This window comes from Mytilus trossulus, chromosome 2 (assembly GCF_036588685.1).
Source record: "Mytilus trossulus isolate FHL-02 chromosome 2, PNRI_Mtr1.1.1.hap1, whole genome shotgun sequence".
NCBI classification, from domain to species: domain Eukaryota; kingdom Metazoa; phylum Mollusca; class Bivalvia; order Mytilida; family Mytilidae; genus Mytilus; species Mytilus trossulus.
In genome coordinates, this window is record NC_086374.1 from 74,848,892 (window position 1) to 74,870,216 (window position 21,325).

The following is a 21,325-nucleotide window of genomic DNA, read 5'->3' on the forward strand; positions in this document are numbered from 1 at the left end:
TATATTTGAAGGGAATCCATGACAAATCGTCCCACTTTAAAAACAAGAGTGCACACATGAGGTCAAGGTTAGATAAACCATGCCAGGTAGGCAAGTACAGACCAAAAAAAAAAGCTTAACACTGAGCAATGAATTGTAAAAAATGAGATCAAGGTCAAATAAAACCTGCGCGACTGACATGTAGATCATGAAATATTTCCATACACCAAATATAGTTGACCTATTGCATATAGTATTAGAAAAAAAGGCCAAAACTCAAAAACTTAACTTTGACCACTGAACCATGAAAATGAGGTCAAGGTCATATGAAACCTGCCAGGTAGACCTGTACACCTTACAACCATTCTATACACAAAATATAGAAGACCTATTGCAAACAGTATAAGAAAAACAGACCAAAACACAAAACTTAACTATAACCACTAAACCATGAAAATGAGGTCAAGGTCAGATGACACCTGCCAGTTGGACATGTACACCTTACAGTGCTTCCATACACCGAATTTACTAGACCTATTGCTTATAGTATCTCAGATATGGACTTGACCACCAAAACTTAACCTTGTTCGCTGATCCATGAAATGAGGTCGAGGTCAAGTGAAAACTGTCTGACGGGCAAGAGGACCTTGCAAGCTACGTACATACCAAATATAGTTATCCTATTACTTATAATAAGAGAGAATTTAACATTACAAAAAATTTAACTTTTTTTTTCAAGTAGTCACTGAACCATGAAAATGAGGTCAAGGACATTGGACATGTGACTGACGGAAACTTCGTAACATGAGGCAACCATATACAAAGTATGAAGCATCCAGGTCTCCCACCTTCTAAAATATAAAGCTTTTAAGAACTGAGCTAACATCGCCGCCGCCCCCGGATCACTATCCCTATGTCGAGCTTTCTGCGACAAAAGTTGCAGACTCGACAAAAAAACTGCCCCAACCGTGATTACCAAATCGCCCCCCACTTGTGAACCGTGTTAAATCCCGTTAATATTACCCCTGCCAACTGGTCCCACCTAATGGAAATCGGTGAAATCTAGATAAATATATTAATAACCAGGATGAATTTAGTAATGCCAACTCACCCCACTTATGGAAAAAGATGTTATCCCATGGAATATAAGTTCAATTCCATATATTGCATTATGATACATTTAACAGGTTTCTTTTCAATTGTTATGCAAATAACTTAGAGCTTCAAAACGTAGTTATTCTTTAACAATCAGGGTTTTTTTAGAATTATAATTTCAGTATATATCAATAATAGTAAGTAAATTAATTTTCGGTTTGTTTGTATTCTGTGTACATTAGTTTTCATTAAAGTGGTGCGAGTTTTTATTTTTAATTATATATATATTATTAATCTAAATATTACCGTTTTTTTATAAGTAGGGCAAGTTGGCAGGAGTAATATTAAACATGATTTAACCAATTTCACATGTGGGGCGATTTGATAAATCAGTTTGTGGCGTTTTTTTAAAAAGTGGGGCGATTAGCCAGTGGGGCAACTTGTCCTGCTTCCATTTGAAGGCCCCCTTGGAGGTTTTGTATGACTATATGAACCATCTTTCATGTAAAACCCCCATGTGCATTTTGAAAAGTTGGCAGATATGTTTCTAACTCCAGGCAAAATCTACTGGTATGAATGAAAAACAAGTTTTCAATTAAGGCTCTGTGGCCATAACAGCTGTCTCATTAGCATTTTAACCACTTCCAATATTTGCAATTAAAACAATAGAAGAAAATTATTCAACGCAAAAACAAAACTTACTTGTAAGTAAATATGAAATTCTCTTTACGGTATGAGTTTTTCTCATTGTTTGAGATTGTACAGTAGTACATGTACCTGTAACTGCTTATACCAATTTCTTATTCACTTTTGCTTGATTAACTCACTAAATATCATATACATTGTACCACATCTCCTTATTTTTATAAGCATTCCAATAACATGAACAATTGTAATTCAATTCTATATACCAAAGCAAAATGATCTGCACCACTTTCATTCACTAGTATGCATCTTTTGGCAAAATACAAGTTCTTAAATGACACAATATATATTTATTGATAAAAAAAATAAAATTTAGTATACAACTCTATAAACAGGTATAAAAAAACACAGCGGTGTCATAACTTGTGAAATCTGTGCTGAAAACACAAACGTTGATGGTATTTGATTAATTCCATATGTGAAGCTCAACATTAGCTCGTCAGTTGGTGGTGGACAGTTATAGTTCCTTTCTGCAGGCTAGGATGAATGGCTTTTCAGGAAAACCAATTTCACAAATCAAAACTTTCCTCTAGATTTCTCCTACAATATTCATCCAGTTTAGTTCTTTTGTTTTAATTGGACACCGTCCTGATTTTTAATTTTGCCAACCATTCAGTCTCTTGCTTGCAAATGGTGCATGAAATTAGGATGGGTATGGCAGTAGACAAGTGTCTTTAAAGTGGGTTTGTGCCCTGAAAAAAAGTTTTATAACTTAATTTTTTTGAAACTTGTGCAACACACATACCTAAATCACTATAACATAGAAGAGAGCAGCATTCGTGTCAATGTTTTGTTCCTGTTTACATTGTCATTGATATTTTTTTCAGAAAGCCTGAGCTCATGAATTCCTGTCATTACATCCTAAATTAACATAATTACTGCTAGCTAGCTAGAATAATTATCAGTATGCAATACGTACACTATCATTGTACAGCCCAAGTCTTCAGTATATATAATTGTTGCATTCATTCACTCCTGTGTTCAGTCGTTCAAAAATATTTAAACATCAACAAATGAACTTTAATTTAAAGGACAAGAAAACACTAGAAAAGATACGTACATACAACCCGTGTTAAGTGTATTTGAGAGAAATATATCGGGTTAAACGATTTATAAAGGAGAAATATATCTGGTTAAACGATGTATAAAGGAGGAAAAATTGTAGATATTGCATTACGATGCTTTCTACCTAATAGCACGTGGATATGTTTACATATTTAGACTTGACCCAGTATGACCCGTACCTTGTAGGTCACCGCCGTCGACTAGACTACAGTCGTGTATAAGACAACAAAAAGCTTAAGCCTGTACTATTTGTGTGAAGTAAATGTGTTTGTTCTGTACATTTAAATTGTTTTACCTGATAGCAAGGACGTAAATCTATCCGTTTCCTTCTCAATTCACTTTGTCAAATTCTTCGAGCTACTTCGAAACATACGTATTACTGCGCCGGAAGTGAGAAAAATATGAGAAATCCTCGTAAAATAATGCTATTTTCAATTTTGTGGAATCCATTTTGTTATATTTATTATACAAAGATAAAAAAAAGTTACGATTAATTATGAATTTGATATCATTATACGGAACGTTTGTGGACTATTTTTTCCATAGCTGTAAAACGGTCATTTTGGCGGGAAATCATGTACACATACACACGTAGATTGGCTGGTACCCGATCGTAATGTTACACATCACATACACAAAAAGCTAATACCCGGAACGTAGTACCGGGAACCAGGATAATACGTAGACAACATACATAACTAATACCGAAATTGAAAACGCTTTACAGTTTCTCGTTCATAAACCGAATTCCGCTTTGAATTATAGAAGATGCAATATTAATCATGTTCAGTCGACTTTTCATTGTTATATCAACGTCTGAACTAATTAAAGAATCTTTAGATGTCAGATAACACTCGAAATTGACCCGACCTCTTTCCGCACGGAATACACATAATGATAGTTTGTAGTCAGGTTGACTGCTTATAATGCAAAATACACACTCATAACAAGTTCTATAAAACAAACAAAACACACTGATCGTTTCTTTAGTCCCCAATGTAAATGAAAGAAATAAAAACCATATCATACCATAAAAAGAAGAGGAGAAATTCGAACATTTCCGGATCTATTTCAGGCCAAAAGACCCCCTGCAAAGATTGCGTATGAAAAGATGAACCTCATGACTTAAAAGTCAGGCCTTAAAGCACTGCCTTTAAAAACTAGAGGCTCTAAAGAGCCTGTGTCGCTCACCTTGGCATATGTGAATTAAACAAAGGAAGCAGATAGTTCATGACAAAATTGTGTTTAGGTGATTGTGATGTGTTTGTACATCTTCCTTTACTGAACATTCTTGCTGCTCACAATTATCTCTATCTATAATGAACTTTTCCGTGTAGTTTCAGTGGAAAATGTTAGAAAAAATTTACAAATTTTATGAAAATTGTTAAAAATTGATTATAAAGGACAATAACTTCTTAGGGGGTCAATTCACCATTTTGGTCATTCTGACTTATTTTTTAGTCTTAAATTGCTGTACATTAATGCTGTTTACAGTTTATCTCCATCTATAATAATATTCAAGATAATAACCAAAAACAGTAAAATTTCCTTAAAATTACCAATTTAGGGGCAGCAACCCAACAATGGGTTGTCTGATTCATCTGAAAATTTCAGGGCAGATAGATCTTGACCTGATTAACAATTTTACCCCGGTCAGATTTGCTCTAAATGCTTTGCTTTTGAGTTATAAGCCAAAAACTGCATTTGACCCCTATGTTCTATTTTTAGCCATGGCGGCCATCTTGGTTAGTTGGCCGGGTCAAAAAACACAAATTTTCAACTAGATACATCAATGATGATTGTGGCCAAGTTTGGTTAAATTTGGCCCAGCAGTTTCAGAGGAGAAGATTTTTGTAAAAGTTAACGCCGGACGACAGATGACGGACGACAGAGGCCAAGTGATGAGAAAAGCTCACTTGGCCCTTCGGGCCCGGTGAGCTAAAAATGGGTTATCATTTTGATTAACATTTTACAAATTAGGTTTATATTGATGTTTTATATGATTTTATAGAATAATTTATTTGACTTTTATTCATTTTCTTTATAGATAAAACTATTTCTTTATTTCAGTTATTATGTATAATCCCTGACATTTTTTTTAGTGATTATACATAATCCCTGAAAATTTTAGTGATTATATATAATCTCTAAACTAGCCAGTGATTCTACATAATCCCTGAAAATTTCAGGGATTCTGCATAATCACTGATTATACAAATTCACTGTACCATTTATACCTACAATTGTGCAAAGTTTCATACTTTTATTATCCAACCCATAATTCTTCTAAAAATATGCACAAATTGGCTGGACTAATTTTTCAAAGTTCATAGAAAACCAAATATTTTTGGAATCAGTGTAAAGGAAGGTATCATGTGAGACTGGAAGCGATATATTTTTGAAATCAGTGTAAAGTGAGCTATCCAAAGATACAGGTACATGATATATGGAAAGGTAGGATAGTAGCCTATTAAGTCATTATTATATAAGGTATACAACAAAAAATTCTAAGACAAGTGCCTGTGTATTTTAAGTTCCCAATTTCAATTACTGTTTCAAATATCTGTTTATATTACTTTTCTAGACTTTTCTTGTTTATAGTACTTAGCTCTATTTAAGACTATTATCACCACCACTGCCTGACAACTTTTAATTTTGAGTGAACAAGAATGTGTCCAAAGTACACGGATGCCCCACTGGCACTATCATTTTCCATGTTCCATGGACCGTGAAATTGGGGTTAAAAGTCTAATTTGGCTTTAAAATTAGAAATATCATATCATAAGCATCAAGTGTACTAATTTTCAAGTTGATTGGACTTCAGCTTCATCAAAAACTACCTTGACCAAAAACTTTAACCTGAAAATCCCACTTTCAAATCATATGTTCAGTTGACCATGAAATTGGGGTCAAAAGTCTAATTTGGCTTTAATATTAGAAAGATAATATCATAAGCAACAAGTGTACTAAGTTTCAAGTTGATTGGACTTCATCTTCATCAAAAACTACCTCGACCAAAAACTTTAACCTGCAGACGAACAAACAAACGGACAGACGAACGAACTCACGAACGGAGCCACAGACCACAAAACATAATGCCCCTCTACTATCGTAGGTGGGGCATAAAAACTAGACAAATCAAGGAAAAAAACATGCTGCCAAATCAAGACAAAAGTAAATATTTTTCTGCATTTTTGTATAAAATTACACATGAAATAATAGTATAAAAATGTGACTTAAAAGCATATTATATATACGCAGTGTAAAAAATCTGCCATAGCAACAGATGAAAATGAATATCATGAATATTCTGTTAAAAAAAAGTCCTGCTGCCTTACCACCGCAAAAAAAAATATTATCCACATCTTCTCTCAATGTTATATAAAAAATGTCCAATCATAAATTCTTGATTCCACAACTGAAAAAAATTATCTTATGTTGAAGTCACTTTTGTGGTACTCAATATGACCTAATGAAAAAGAACAGTGTTATCTTCATGAAATTTAAACAAATTACTTAACAAAGATGCTAAAAAAACCTACCATAGACCTAACCATAAACAAATCAGAAATAATTTACGTTGACATACACACAAGCTGTTTATCTAGAAATTCAGGTGCATATAAATCGGTAGTGGTCAGTATGTGACATCTTCAGATAAGCGGGAACATTATACCATGTATACCATGGGATTCCTACCCTTGCTACAATACATAACCTTGCTCAGAGCTAAAAATTATTGTAGATGGACTTAAAATATAATCCATGTTTTAAATTTTAGTTTGTAATAGAAACTACCAGTATAAATTCAGGCCACAGTTGAAAATATTCAATTTGCAAAAACCCTACCCTAAGGTTTTTGAAGTCCTCAAGATATGCCTATCTTATTAAAAAAAAATCACTTTGGAAAAATAAAGTATTTTGAGTTACGGCAGATTATTTTTATAAGTAAGTAGAGTGAGGACAAACAAACATATATTATCCTTTTTTTATGGCCTTGTAATTATCTAATGTTATGTATTTGCTATTTATAAATGATGCTTCAAAACTTCACTTCAATTTGTAGTCATTGGTAGTCAGCCCAGTCAGAGATACCTACTAGTATATAGTGTTGGAATATTTTATAATCTCAATGATCTCTTTGTTACAATTTTTCTTGCATTGATAATACAAATAATGTTGACTCACATACATTGACATACCAAAGAATAAATGAGTGTAGTCATCAAATAAATATCATGGCAGATTTCCTGTCACTTTTCAATTAAATGTTGTTATTTTTTTAAAGTAGCTAGTTTATATCAAGTTTTTATATAAACCTATGTAGAGCCTTTAGTGGTCAAGTGGTCTTGTGCATCAGGATTCAGACACAGTGCAACACGATTTGGTGCCATGATATCTCAGTAGCATGACTTCAAATCCCAGTCAAGGAAGAACAAATAAATTTGCTGACACAAATAAACAGATTTAACATTGTTTGGCTGTTATTTAGACGAATTATATATATATATAACCAAGTCTATGTAGTTTATGCTTATGTAAATGTAAATTGTAATCTGACATGGTAATTGTCTGTACAAAAATCAGTATAGATTTTAACACTTTGTTCTGCCTGTCAGTATTGGTCATTGTGAAATATTGACTCCAATTTCTGATACAGTCTCAAGATTAATTATCCTCATTTCAACATGTTCGAACTGTTTTCCATAAAAATGATACATTTCATTTAATAGCAAAATAAATAATAGCTCCATATAGCATTATCACATACATGACATAATGATGATAATGTTAGGACATACAAATATTATTAACTTCTCTATTATTGAACCTATGACTATTTCCCTTTAACACTTAATCAAATTATTATTTCAACAGGACAATATCAATAATAAAGTTAGTCTTGTCTTGTGTGTCATTTTGACAATATTATGTGAATGTTGAAACTTTTAAGTTGAAACATATAAACTTTGCAAAAGTTTCAAAGTCTATGAACCATGACGATTGAGCTAAGAACTTGGCCTATATACTGTGAAAGTATTTTAATTCGTGGGTATCAATTTTCGTGGTTTGAGCAACATTTATATTTTTGTGGGTTTTTTAATTCGTGGATTTTAGTTATAATGGTTATATGAAGAAGAAAAAATAAAACATTTTAGACATTAGAAACGATGTTTCAAATTGTCTGGATTGAAGAAAATTGTAAAGTAAACATTGACCCTGTTAATCATAGTCATCACACTAATTAAAGGCAGAATCAATTTGCGCCAATTGCAGTTTGGAAAAGGTATTAATTGCGCCACTCTCTTTAATTTTGATGGTATTGATTGCGCCAATAAATGAAATGAAATAGCGCCACATTTACCTGTAAATATTGTTTACCTACTACAATAGCAGGGCGACCTTCTAAAATAATAAATTCAGAGCTCTTTAAAATTGAAGAAGACAATTTAGAAAAGGAAGATTTAAAATAGAGGATTTTTTTGCTGATGGTACCTATAAATGTTGTCAAAAATATTTCAAACAACTTTATACTATACATGTCAAAGTCTTTATTACCACCATTCATCTTAATTTTGAAAATAGAATGCACAAAACAGTAAGAGACATCTTTCCAGACGTCGTTATTAAGTCATGTAGTTTTGATCATGGTCAGGCTTGGTGGAGGAAAATTGCCGGTCCCAAGCCCGGATAAAGGAGGAGAGAAGTCAATCTATATATTTTCACCTGTCCTAAGTCAGGAATCTGATGTACAGTAGTTGTCGTTTGTTTATACATGTTTCTTGTTTCTCTTTTTTTATATAGATTGGACCAGTTTAAATGGTTTTACACTAGTAATTTTTGGGTCCTTCATATAGCTTGTTGTTTGGTGTGAGCCAAGGCTCCGTGTTGAAGGCCGTACATTGACCTATAATGGTTTACTATTAGTTTAAACATATTTATTTATAGTGGATTGGGAAACAAGTTTTGCAACTTATGTAAATCCCTTTCCACTTTGCGGGTGCGAGTACTGCCTTGTAGCGGCATTAGCCTATTCTTTTTTAAAATCTACAAGAATGTCTTTAACGTGCAAGAGATATGGCTCTTTCTTAACACGGGTCAGCCATTTATCGTCCCCTTCCGAAGGACTTTCATCGTTTCCTCAAGATCAAACTCGCATATGGTGTCAAGGGAGAGCCGAAAATTGAGTTCATGAAATTTTCATCCCAAACGGAAATCGAACCAGGAACTTTTGCGTTAGTAGTTCGCACTAACCTCTACACCACAGCTCTTTGGTTTACTTTTATAAATTGTTATTTTGCTGGAGAGTTGTCTCATTGGCACTCACACCACATCTTCTTATATCTATAGTTGTTATATATAAATAAAAATAAATAAATTGGCACAATTGGATGATTATTTTATTGGCGCAAATGATACCTATAGTTTTGAAAATTAGGTGGCGCAAAAGAAGTATTGGCGCAATTAAGTTGTAGCGCAAATGAGTTATTTTTTGGCGCAAAAAAATATCGCCCCTAATTAACCCAAGATAGAGTGAACAACAGATTAAAGACCATCAAAGATGTTAATTAGGCCATAAACATATCACCTTAAGAAAACAGTTACATAAACAAATGCTATAAAGGTATATTGAATGTAAAATAGTTCTTATAAAAAGCAAGCGCAGCATGATAATAAAATTTAATTATTATCATTTCCCATGCGTACAAGATTTTTGACTACATAAAATGAACACTTTATCATAGCATATCAATACTGGAAATCTAACTATCATCGATCACAATTATTTTTTTATGATAAGATCAAAGGTTGTACATGGACAGTTTAGGTTTTATAAAGATTAAATGGGTATAATCCTGCCTGCAGTTGTAGTTCATGATGCGTTTGCCCTGTGACTACTTTTATAGTTTTCTCAGGGTTGGCGATATTCAATATATTCTCTAGATCAAATAAGTAGTCAAACCTACATGGGGATCTTTCCATGCCTTGATTTGGACAATGGATGTTTTATTTCGTTGGACACTTAAATTCATGGATCAAGTCATCAACAAAAACCACAAAATTGGTTTCCCACAAATAAAAGTACTTTCACAGTATATATATCCATGGAAATAAGACATGCGAGATATGCCATTCTCCATGTTCTCATCCATGTCATCCAATCGCCTATGAAATATAATTTACTTTCTATTCAAATGTTTCCTCCTGCATATAATGTCCTGAACATTTGCTGAACTAACCACTTTAACTTAAACATGCATGCAAACAATGGAAAAGTTTTGAAGTCAATGGGCCATGACTTAGTGCAGGTCAAAATAACCTCCTTAGATATGAAATGTGACAATGCTATCTATACCATTGACCTGCCATAAAAATATTTTTAACTGTTTTGAAACTCATGGACAACATTAAATACTACTGAAAATTTTCAACAAATTAGATAATATTACATTAATATTACCAATTAAGGGCAGCAACACAACAATGGGTTGTCTGATTTTTCTGAAAATTTCAGATAGATCTTGACCTAATTAACAATTTTACTCCGTCAAATGTCCTCTAAATGCTTTGGTTGCAGAGATATAAGCCAAAATCTACATTTTACCCCTATGTTCTATTTTTAGCCATGGCGGCCATCTTGGTTGGTTGACCAGGTCACTGGACACAATTTTTTAAACTAGATACCCCAATGATGATTGTGGCCAAGTTTGGTTAAATTTGGCTCAGTAGTTTTAGAGAGAAATTTTTTGTAAAAGTAAACAATGACAAAGACAGACGACAGAGACAGACGACAGACGCCAAGTGATGAAAAAAGCTCACTTGGCTAAAAAGTACTTATTGCTTGGGAGATAAAGAACTTTTTCTAACACAAAGAAGCTAACATTATTTGTATGACCTATAAACACAATAGATAGAAGATTCATAAAGTTATGTACAAAAGTATTCATTGAAATCCTTCTTAACCATTTAACGTATGATTGGTATGATTGGTAATAATACGACTGCACATGTAGAAGGCAAAATTTGCTTACTCAATTTCAAGTTCTCTGAAATACATTATGTAGATTAAAAGAGGTTGTTACTTTTGTTCTATTTTTTGTTTGTTTTTCAATATAAATCTTCTCAAGAGCTTTTCATATCTTTTGTCATTTTTTATGTAAAACTAATTATAAGATTATTAAGGACAAGGTGTAAAATCAAAGCATTTTGCTACGCAATATAGATCATACTAACTTGATCCTAAGAACTTCAGAGACAAAGAAGTCATTTAATATGTTGTCTCAACAATTCTTGTTGTTTGGCTATATTTACATGTACATTATTCATGTCATTTAACAACTTTTTCTATATAAGTTCAGAAGGATTTCTAATGATTAAATTCAAGCTGAACACAATATGGACAGAATCAGGATAACATTACCCAAACCAAAGATTTCTTAGCATAACATGAGCACTTTAAAGATAGAACAATGTTTAGGACAGGGTTTCTTTATCATGCTTATTTGTTGGTTTTACGGATAACCCACCCTATATTCCTAATTTTCAAGAAAATAAATTAAGAAAGGAATATGACGTTTTTAATGCAATATATGGATAACAAATTTATTTATTAAGGAAAATTTTATCACGTTAAAGTTGACGAAAGCAAGTGAAGGCAAGTTTAAGATTTAATTATTAATGGTCAGGAAAAGCGAAGTGACAGATGGGAAAGAGACTGTGGCTCCCCTGTTTCCTATTAGCGTGTGTCCTGGCTTAAGGTAACTTTTGATATATTTCCCGAAAGTAGATTATAAGCAACATGCAGCTGTTTTTATTTACTTCTTTTTATTACCATTTATTTTTATCTTTTTGTTCGTGGAAATACCTCCCTTCTTACAAAACTATATATGACGATGGCATACTTTTTATGATTAAGGACATACGATATGGTGACAGGGGACGTAATAATGACCTTGCTATTGTAAGATTCTGTTTTTCTAAATGTCAAACTGTACTTTATTGGCTAAAGATGCATTTATCAACTGATTTTAACCATTAACTTGAACATGAGTACATGGACCCCATTTTATTGAATAGCACTTGGCTTTATCATGTTGGAAGATTATTTGTACCAATTTTCATAAACACATCACTAATGAGTTCTTTTTTTAAATAAGATAAATAAAAGGCAAAAAGTTTTTTCTTTTCCAAAATCTTGAAGATTTAATAAACTGTTGATACAAGTATATGTCTTACATATTGGGATAAATGCAGAGTGATTCAGGAGTTCAAATTGTCACCAAAATCAAGTTTTTATCACCTATCAACTGGACACCCCCACCCCCCAAAAAAATAAGTCATCCAAAATATTTCATGGCAGGCGCAAAAAACGAATTTCCTTGTTATCCTGATTCCTTCTTTATGTTGCTAGACTAAAAATTGACTACCTACCTAGTATTGCTTCTATAATCTGTTGATTAAGTATTTTTTTCCCTCGACCAGCCTTTGATAAAGTAGCACCAACTAGATCCTTCCTAGACCAGAATACATTTAATAAATATCTTGCCATTTTTTCACCACTGTATGTACCTGTATCTCTCTCAGTTCCCACCTTAAAAGCTTGTGATATTGTTTTATCATAAACATAAACACCACTACCTGTTACAAGTTCTACCATCTGAAAAAGAAAATCCAATTTCTCATCAACCTTCAAGTTGTTAGGTTTATATCAGTTGTAAATAGATATTGTCTTCTTAATAAAAACACTTCAAGTGATTCAAAGCATTCAATATTGTTGGAAATCAACAATTTTACATGAATAAACAAGAAAAGTGGCAACCAAGTATCAATTGTAGTTTTTTTAAATAAAAAAAAGTCCCTTGGCATTTAAGAGTGCAGCACAAATTCAGAAAAAATTAAACATTCTCCAATTTGAAACCCTGTATATTGGACGTCTAAATGTACGTCCCTCTGTTCTACATCATTCTTTAAAGATTTCAAAGATATGTTTCAATAAATTTGAGACAGAAATAAATTCAAGTCATTTTTCACTTTGCATTTATTGAATTACGAGTTCATATTCATCCAGTGGCAAATAATTTAAATAACTTTTATAAGACGCTACAAGCATGACAAGTTACTAGCATGACTAGAATAAATACAAATATCAAGAATTTGAAATCAAAGTATCATTGATGTCGTAACTCATCCAATTTTATAGGAAGTCTGGCAGTTTTCTGACCATATTATCAATTATTATTTTGATATCTTCATTTAAAGTCATATGAAAGGAGTGCCCGGTGAAAAAAAATGTTAATCCAATTCTTGAACCAATGCATACATTAATATTGTACACCTTTGAGTGAAGTTGTTTAAAATTGTGGCAGCTATCAATAACAATGGTATTGTATCAATAATATCACTTGCCAAATGCAAGAATGAAAATGAAAACCTTTATACTACCCCAATGGTGGAACCCTGAACAGTTGTCACAATATTCAAGCTTGATACTGTCTGAATTTGGATTGTGATCAAATTTTTGACATAATAAAGGTTTTTGTCACAAAATTAATGTGGTCAAAGATCTAATAAATCTATTGCACAATACTGTGCATTTGAAGATTTCTTCTTGAAACTTTTCAAAATTTAAATTTGAAAAATTATGAAAAAAAGGAATCCCTTAAAAAAATTGATAAACAAAAAAACACACCCCCCTCCAACTTTTGGAAACCCCCTTGGAGCAATAACTCTAAACACAATCCCATGCTTTCCTTTGTAGTGATGAACCTTGTAGTACAATTCCAGAGAGATCCATACACTTAAACACAAGTTATTGTCATGATTGTTTGGAAACTAGAAACATGCTTCTTTTTAGCCCTTTTTTGGCCCCTAATTCCTTTTTATTTTAGGCAATTTACCTAAAACTAAATCCCAGCCTCCCTTTTGTTATATGGTACATTGTGGTACAATTTCAGAGAGATCCATACAATTAAACACAAATTATGGTCTGGAAACTAAAAAAATGCTTGTTTTGGCCCCTTCTTGGCCCTTAATTTCTTAACTTTGGCCCCAAAACCCCTAAAATAAATTCAAACCTTCTACTTGTGGATTTTAATATTGCGGTATAATTTCAGAGCAATTGAAATACTTGTACACAAGTTTTATACTGAAACTAGAAAAATGCTTGTTTTGTGCCCCAAATTCTTAATGGTTGGGACCATCATCCCCAAAATCAATCCCAGCCTTCCTCTTGTGGTATTGGACCTTCTGAAAGAATTTCATAAAGATCTATTCACTTAAACTAAAGTTATTATCCGGAAACCAATGTGTCTTCGTACGACGCGGACGACGACAACATCATACCAGTATACGATCCCAAATATTTTATGGGGTTGTATAAAAAGTATTGGAATCAACTTTGATTATCAAAACACATCTTGAACAAATTGTATTCAATGTCTTACAGGACTATAATTAGGTACTGAAATAACACGTTTCATTATTCTTATCAACTGCTTAAAAATATGATGAATCACATTTTCCACATTAATTAATACCGTCTTTTGGTATGTATAACACGCACATTTATACCCTAGTAGTCCAGTCAATCTAGCCCAAAAAATCACCCAACCTCAAACAAATTGCAACAAAAGGTTTCTTGATATAATTCGATCTATTGACATATCCTACTGAACATATCAAAAATCGACAGAAATCGATGGGCTCATTTTCGGAATTTTTGGGTCAAAATATAGGTTTTTGCACAAAAATCGCTGAAAACTGGAAATTTTCTTATATTTTATTATCATGACAAAATGATAAGAAATGAGTGTACAAATAAGATAACAGTTATGAGAACTACCTATAATAGTGGCAAAATTTGGGAAAAAAGTTTTGAAAAAGAGTAATTTTGGGTTAAAATCTGCATTTTTGTGACAAAAATCGGCAAAAACTGATCTTTTTCTTTTAAAGATAGTAAATATATAAATAAATCGTTTTTTTAATTTGATTTAGACAGTAAATAAAATATTCTTGTAAATAATGCATTTTTTTTTATTAACATACGAATTTTGGGGTGAAATAGTTACTTTTTAGTGAAAAATAGAGGTAAACGGAAATTTAAGATAATAACTTTATCAAAATGTACTTTAATAACTTACTGTGAAAGTACTTTTATTCGTGGGGTACCAATTTTCGTGGTTTTCGTGGGTGACTTGATCCACGAATTTAAGTGTCCAACGAAATAAAACAACCATTGTCCAAATCAAGATATGGAAAGATCCTGATCCTTAGGTTTTACTACTGATATGATCTAGATACTATATTGAATGACGCCAAATCTGAGAATACTTTAAAAGCAGTCACATAACTACAACTACATACGGGATTATACCCATTTAATCTTTAATTACCTAAAATGTACAACTTTTTATCTTTTAATTATCATAAAAACTTTTTTGATCGATGAAAGTCAGATTTCCGGTTTTGTTATGCTAGTATGATAAAGTGTTCATTTTATATCATCATAGTTCTCGAACATATATGGGAAATAATAATTTCATGCCTAGGCTTGATTTTGATAAGAATTATTTGACATTTCAAGATACGTTTATAACATTTGTTATGTTACTGTCTCTTTAGGTGACATGTTTATGGCCTAATTAACACCTTTGATGGTCTTAAATCTGTTGATCACTTTATGATGAGCTAATTACTGTTATTACTACGATTTACAGGAGTCAATGTTTACTTTGCAATTTCCTTCAATCCAGACATTTTGTAACCTTCGTTTCTAATAGCTTCAAATTTTAAATTTCTTTTTTTTTAGAAATTTGAAATCCACCAATTTAAAAACCCACGAACATGTAAATATTGCTCAAACCACGAAAATTGATACCCAGGAATTAAAGTACTTTCACAGTATTCATTTATCTTGACTATAAGTAAATAAGTTATTCGAAAGTTATGAAAAAACAATAAAGAACTTATGTCAAAGAAACAATGTCACATGAAAATAAGGAGTTATTTAAAGATAGTTGTCTTCTTGAAATCTAGAAAATATAACTGACAATATATTTAATATTTGTTTCAACTTGAGTCAAACATTAGTTCATCTGCTGCTAAATTAATGTCAACATGCATTGAATTCATACACAGCTCTGACCACGACATTCGCCACACGAAATGTTACATTCTAAACCATGTTTTCTACATGTGCAGTGACGAGTATCACAATTAGTCTTGCAGTTGCAACTTATAATTGAAAGGAGTCTTTGTGGAGCGGGTTGCTTTTTTGTCTTGATAGGCATAAGTCTTCCATTAACAAGTAACCAACCAAATTAACAAGGATCTATCTCTTCTCCTCCGATCCATGTCAGAACTTGTAAATAAGTCCTTAAGCTATGGTATGTAGCAGTCTCAGTAGTTGGCGGAAGAGTGTGTATTTGGATCACTTCTTTGCAAGTTAGAACTCTGTTTGCAAATTTTTTGTACCTCAGAACGTCAAGTCCTTCGATCGGAGCACCTCCGTACAAAAACGTAATTATTTTTTTCCCCGGCATTTATAATGTCTTCAACAAGAGATCCTTTTAAAAATATCTCAGCAAGATCTTTCAATATTTGACTGTAAATAAATTTCTTTAATGTAGCTACCTTTCCTACACCATACAGCTTTGACGTCGTGTCACAACGGCTTATTGCGTGAATGATCCGAAGGACTTTGCACATGTTTTGTCCAGGAACGCCTTTTGTTTTATTCATGTCCCATATTTTTGACTTTGTCTTCTTATGATGATTTGGTTTAAAGATCAGATTCATAGATCCAAAATTGTTAAAGATCCACTTGTTTTATACATTATAGCTGACCAACTTGCACTTAACTTTAGAGGCCAACAATAGATCAAGCTTCCAAGTCTCATTTCCCATCTCTCTTTTCTTGAGTACTTCATAATTTAATTGCCTGAACAAGTTGGATTGTTCTTTGTAGAATTTGATGCTTATTTTCGCTAATGCAGTAATTTCTTTTATGCTTGGGTTCGTACGAGGTACAGCTCTTGCTGTCTTGATGCCAGGAGTGGAGGCTGATATAATACCCATCCCATGAAAAGTTCCAAACCCATCTAAAGATCGTATGTTGCGGTCTACATTATCTGCAACGAACTGTATAAATGATTGACTGTCATTTTCATTTTTTGTGCTTCTTGACGCAGCAGCGTTCATCTTGAATTTCTGTACCTCACTGTAGGATGAACAAAACCCAAGATTGTACAGTGTGTCCACAAGGAAACGGGAACCAAAGTGGTGGTGCATTTGAATACCTAAGCCAATCTGCAATGGTGATATAACACTTCGTGGCCTTGTTGCCTGTATGATTGCATGTCCAATTGTTGATACAATCTGCTTCGCTAAATAACGAGTTCAAAAATATTCTTAGTGAACGAGGGACATAGTCAGCATTTGAGGTTTCTGATTCCATTTCGTCTGCAGATGGATAATAAATGTCTTTAGACGTTATTAGCTTGATGTCTTCTTTTATAAGTTGTGCTGCAGTTGATATGATAGATTTCTTTTCTTCTTCCTTATTTTCTTTTCCTCTACGATTATAAAATGTATGCAATATCGATGAAATGTTGTCTCGAAACGTCAGAATACTTGGTTTTCCTTCTTCTTCTGTAAACAATACTGATTTACCAAAACAATCAAGGATTTTTTTTCTTCATGTGGACAATTGAATAAGTATTCTCTACGCCACATATTTTTTCCATCTCACGTACTACATCGGCGATAGATATTTGCTCCCGATTCTTTTCTATTTTCAACATAATTTCCTTGAAACCATTTTCTGCAGTATCATTCTTTAGTCTACCTGCATAGGATGTTTTTTCTTTTTTTCAAATTGTCCTCCGGTGTTGTAGCTATAGTTTGTGGCATTTGCTTCCCAGTTCTAAAGTTTGAATTGCATTGAGCATAATAAACTGCATCTGCCGCATGCATTACAGAATGAGCCATCTGTATTCTATTGAAAACTGCTTCTCCCCATTTGTCATTTGTCTCTCTGCATGCAGTTTCTACCGTTGACTGAACATCTAAAGTTCTGACACATACAATGTCATATCCTCTTTTTCTTTTGTAATTCTTTGCAGTTTGCCCACAGAACAAGCAGTTATCTTTAAATTTGAAAAGTGGTTTGCTGGACCTTAAATCTCTTTCTCTATCACTTATTTCCGGGTCTACATTTTAACTTATTTTCCATCTCGTCGATTTAAGGTTTATAAAATCTCATCTACAATCATGGTGAACTGTTTGGCCAGGAGCAGTAAATATTTCCTTATGTCTGTCGGAGCTGATTTTGTTGATGTTATCACACCCTTTCTTTCCAAGTTTTACTGTGGGTTCACCGTTGTCCAGGAGCTTGTCACAAAAGATACAGCTGTCCATGATGCCATCTGTAAAAAAATTAAAAAAATAATTTTAAATTCACCCTTTGAATTTATAATTGAATATATATGATGTTATTCTATAGCTATGAATTTAAAATTTAAATAAAACAAAAATATAATATTGTTTCATAACAAGTTTCTACATTTATTACAGCACAATTGATAAAACGCAATAGTTAAATTGATATATAATATACTTGAAATCGTCGGTTATATCATGTATATTGAATACAGTAATAAACAAAAATATAAATGGCTTAAAACGGTAAGAACGCAACGATTTCCACTAATTCGTTGCATAAAAGTGTGTGAATGTTAATTGCTGTACATCATAATACAATATTGATGGAAAAAAATACTTGAAATAATTTAAAATGCCCTTAAAACATTAAAAATTCCATTTTCATTCCGATAATTAAAAGTATAAAATGACGCTAACGGCGTTCCATACTTTTTTTCTCCCGAAATAGCCTTGGCTTGCAGCGGTCATAAAAATGTAGTTTTTCGTTGTTTTATATATATTTTATCAAAGGGTAATTGGTTTTATTTATAACCAAAGGATTTATCAGAGTTTTTAGGCTTACATTCAAAATTAATTCATTAAAAGGCGTCAGCAGAGCCAGTGTGTGAATCGTAGACAAATAACATTTATTGACAAAAAAAAACGGTATTCGTGAACATCTATATATGAATTGAACATTATAAACATACTTATTATACAACTTATTGTCTTTTATTTCATTTAAATACTTACCAATACCGGCAAAATCGTAGATACTATAATAGCAAATTCGTCTGCTACATTGCAGTTATTTCCCTTTTGTGAACTCTTTCACTCTACGGCAGCCTGAACGTTACGTAAAATACACGGTAATTATCAGCAAATATGTATTCGATTTTAAGAAAAAACAAGCCGATCGATTTTTGTCAATTTTGATATGTTGTTTAGACATAATTTATTATTCAAATTGCGCAAAAAATTCTTTTGTTGCAATTTGTTTGACGTTAAACTTTATTTTGACTAGACTATAGGTCATGTTTGTTGTAAGAGTGGTGCGTGTTATATACATGACTACAAATAATTTTTTAGTCTTTTTTTCAGGTCCAAACTACTACAAAGAAATTTCCATGTGAAGTGAAAAGTATGGAATATTTTTGCTGGATTGTTTTTATGTTTTACATGTTATAATTATAATATGTATCATATTGTTCTTGATTTGTCATGTTTTATTCAAATAAAATACATTTCATATCTTTGTTGTTAGTTTTATTGTGTATTTATCCATCTGTTTTGCAACCAGGAAATTTACCAAGTCTTGATAAAGACACAATAAAGCTTTTGCTGTCGATTAAATTAGCCTCTGTGTTCCTTGTTGTCATACCTTACTGTTTTTGTATGTGTTCATCATAGAGAGTTGAAGAAAAGTGTATAAAATTTGAATAAACCACGCTTGTTTTGACAAGTTAAACCGCCATTTTTTCTAATTTATTGATCAGGTGATCACAAGTCATGTGGGTCAGTCATGTGACTTAATATTGTAAAGAGATGATTTACTCTATGAAAAATTTATTAAGAAAAATACGTTTTTACTTTGTAACTTTTCAACTTTTAAACAACTGTTTAACAACTGTTTAAAACCATTCAAGAAATTATGATTGAAAACCTAATAATCCCATAATTGTAACCTGAATGAATTTAATCAACCTGTCACTGATTTTTTTTTTACATTGATTAGACCTGTTGATTGAGGTGTGATAATCCGGATTAACAGCTAGAATCATCAAACAAAAAATAAAAACAAGGAGATTTCAACAATTTATTACAGCACTAATGACATTATTTATAATTATTAGACTGATTCGTTATTATTTTATTATTGAAACAGAACAATAATCTTGTCTTTGATACTCAAACCATTTATTAAATTTGGATTAAAATATTTATCTCAAACTTATTAAATTCTTATTCATTTATTAGAATACTTTCAATTTCATATTAATTGCGTATTCCGTACGGAATTCTCCGAAATCGGTGTCCATTTAAAAACTTCCTGTTTACCGATTAACTTCCTGTTTGCCGATTTTGGGGCTGTAACTTTCCTGAAAATGTCTAGGAGTATTATATGACCAATAAACTTTTTTTCTCTCGTTTCTTGGACTACAAAGGGGGTGCGTTGCGCACAATACACAAATGTGCACTATACATACAAAAAGACGGTAAATGGAAATTTAATATAAATTTTGATTTATCATGTGTATGGCATATATATGCAAGTGTATATTTTAAATAAATATAAATAAAGAAGTTGTTCGCTAAACTTCTACTTAATTTTTAAGGACAAATATATATATAACATATCAAAAGTTGGACGTTGATAATTAAATTGTGTATAAAGTCATAGAAACTCATAATTATTTCCATGACATATCTTCAACCTATAATTTTGAACCTTCTCCAAATTTTTCCAGTGTTCAAATAGATCCACTAGCATGACTTGTACTATGACCGTGATGAATAGTGGTAGAGACATGTGTAAATCTACTTCTGTGAAAACAAAGTTACAGTGTAGAGGGCCAGTTTGTACATGTATTTAAATTCTGGTTTTACATGTTGATACTGTCCACCGCAATCCTCATCAATTTTGTTTAAAATGAATGTGATCACATGACATGATTTACCTGATAAGCCTTTGCAGTCTCTGTGTCAATCAGACCTGGTCTAGGGACTCCACCAGGCTCTACAGGACCATGTGATGTATGAGATGTGTCTTGAAATGAGAGTGATGAGTCTGTACTTGTATCTAATAATGAGGTTTGTAATGTTGCTGCATCTAAAATAATCACAAAATCCATCAATTTTTCAGCTAATAATCTAACAAAATTGACATGATTGACTGTAAGATTCCAGTAGCCCTTTTTCATGTTTGTATTGATATTTTAGCCAATTATAACAACATGTATGTTATTTTTCTCTAATAACTTATTTAAGTTAGACCCTTGAAAGGTCAGGGGTACTACTTAAGCTTGTACAAGTAATCTTTATTTACTTGAAAAGTAAACAA

General features: G+C 32.2%; 1 protein-coding gene across 16 annotated transcripts in view; it reads right to left on the minus strand.

Annotated features, from left to right (window-relative positions):
- The window catches only part of LOC134708014 (uncharacterized), a 105,817-nt gene that overhangs the window by 72,428 nt on the left and 12,064 nt on the right, over positions 1–21,325 (minus strand). For all 16 annotated transcript variants that reach the window (XM_063568246.1, XM_063568248.1, XM_063568241.1 and 13 more), the window contains exons 4-5: positions 20,943–21,094; positions 12,277–12,502 (exon numbers count right to left, since the gene is read on the minus strand). In XM_063568246.1, coding sequence (XP_063424316.1) covers positions 12,277–12,502; positions 20,943–21,094 — 378 coding nt within the window. The remainder of the gene's footprint in view (positions 1–12,276; positions 12,503–20,942; positions 21,095–21,325) is intronic.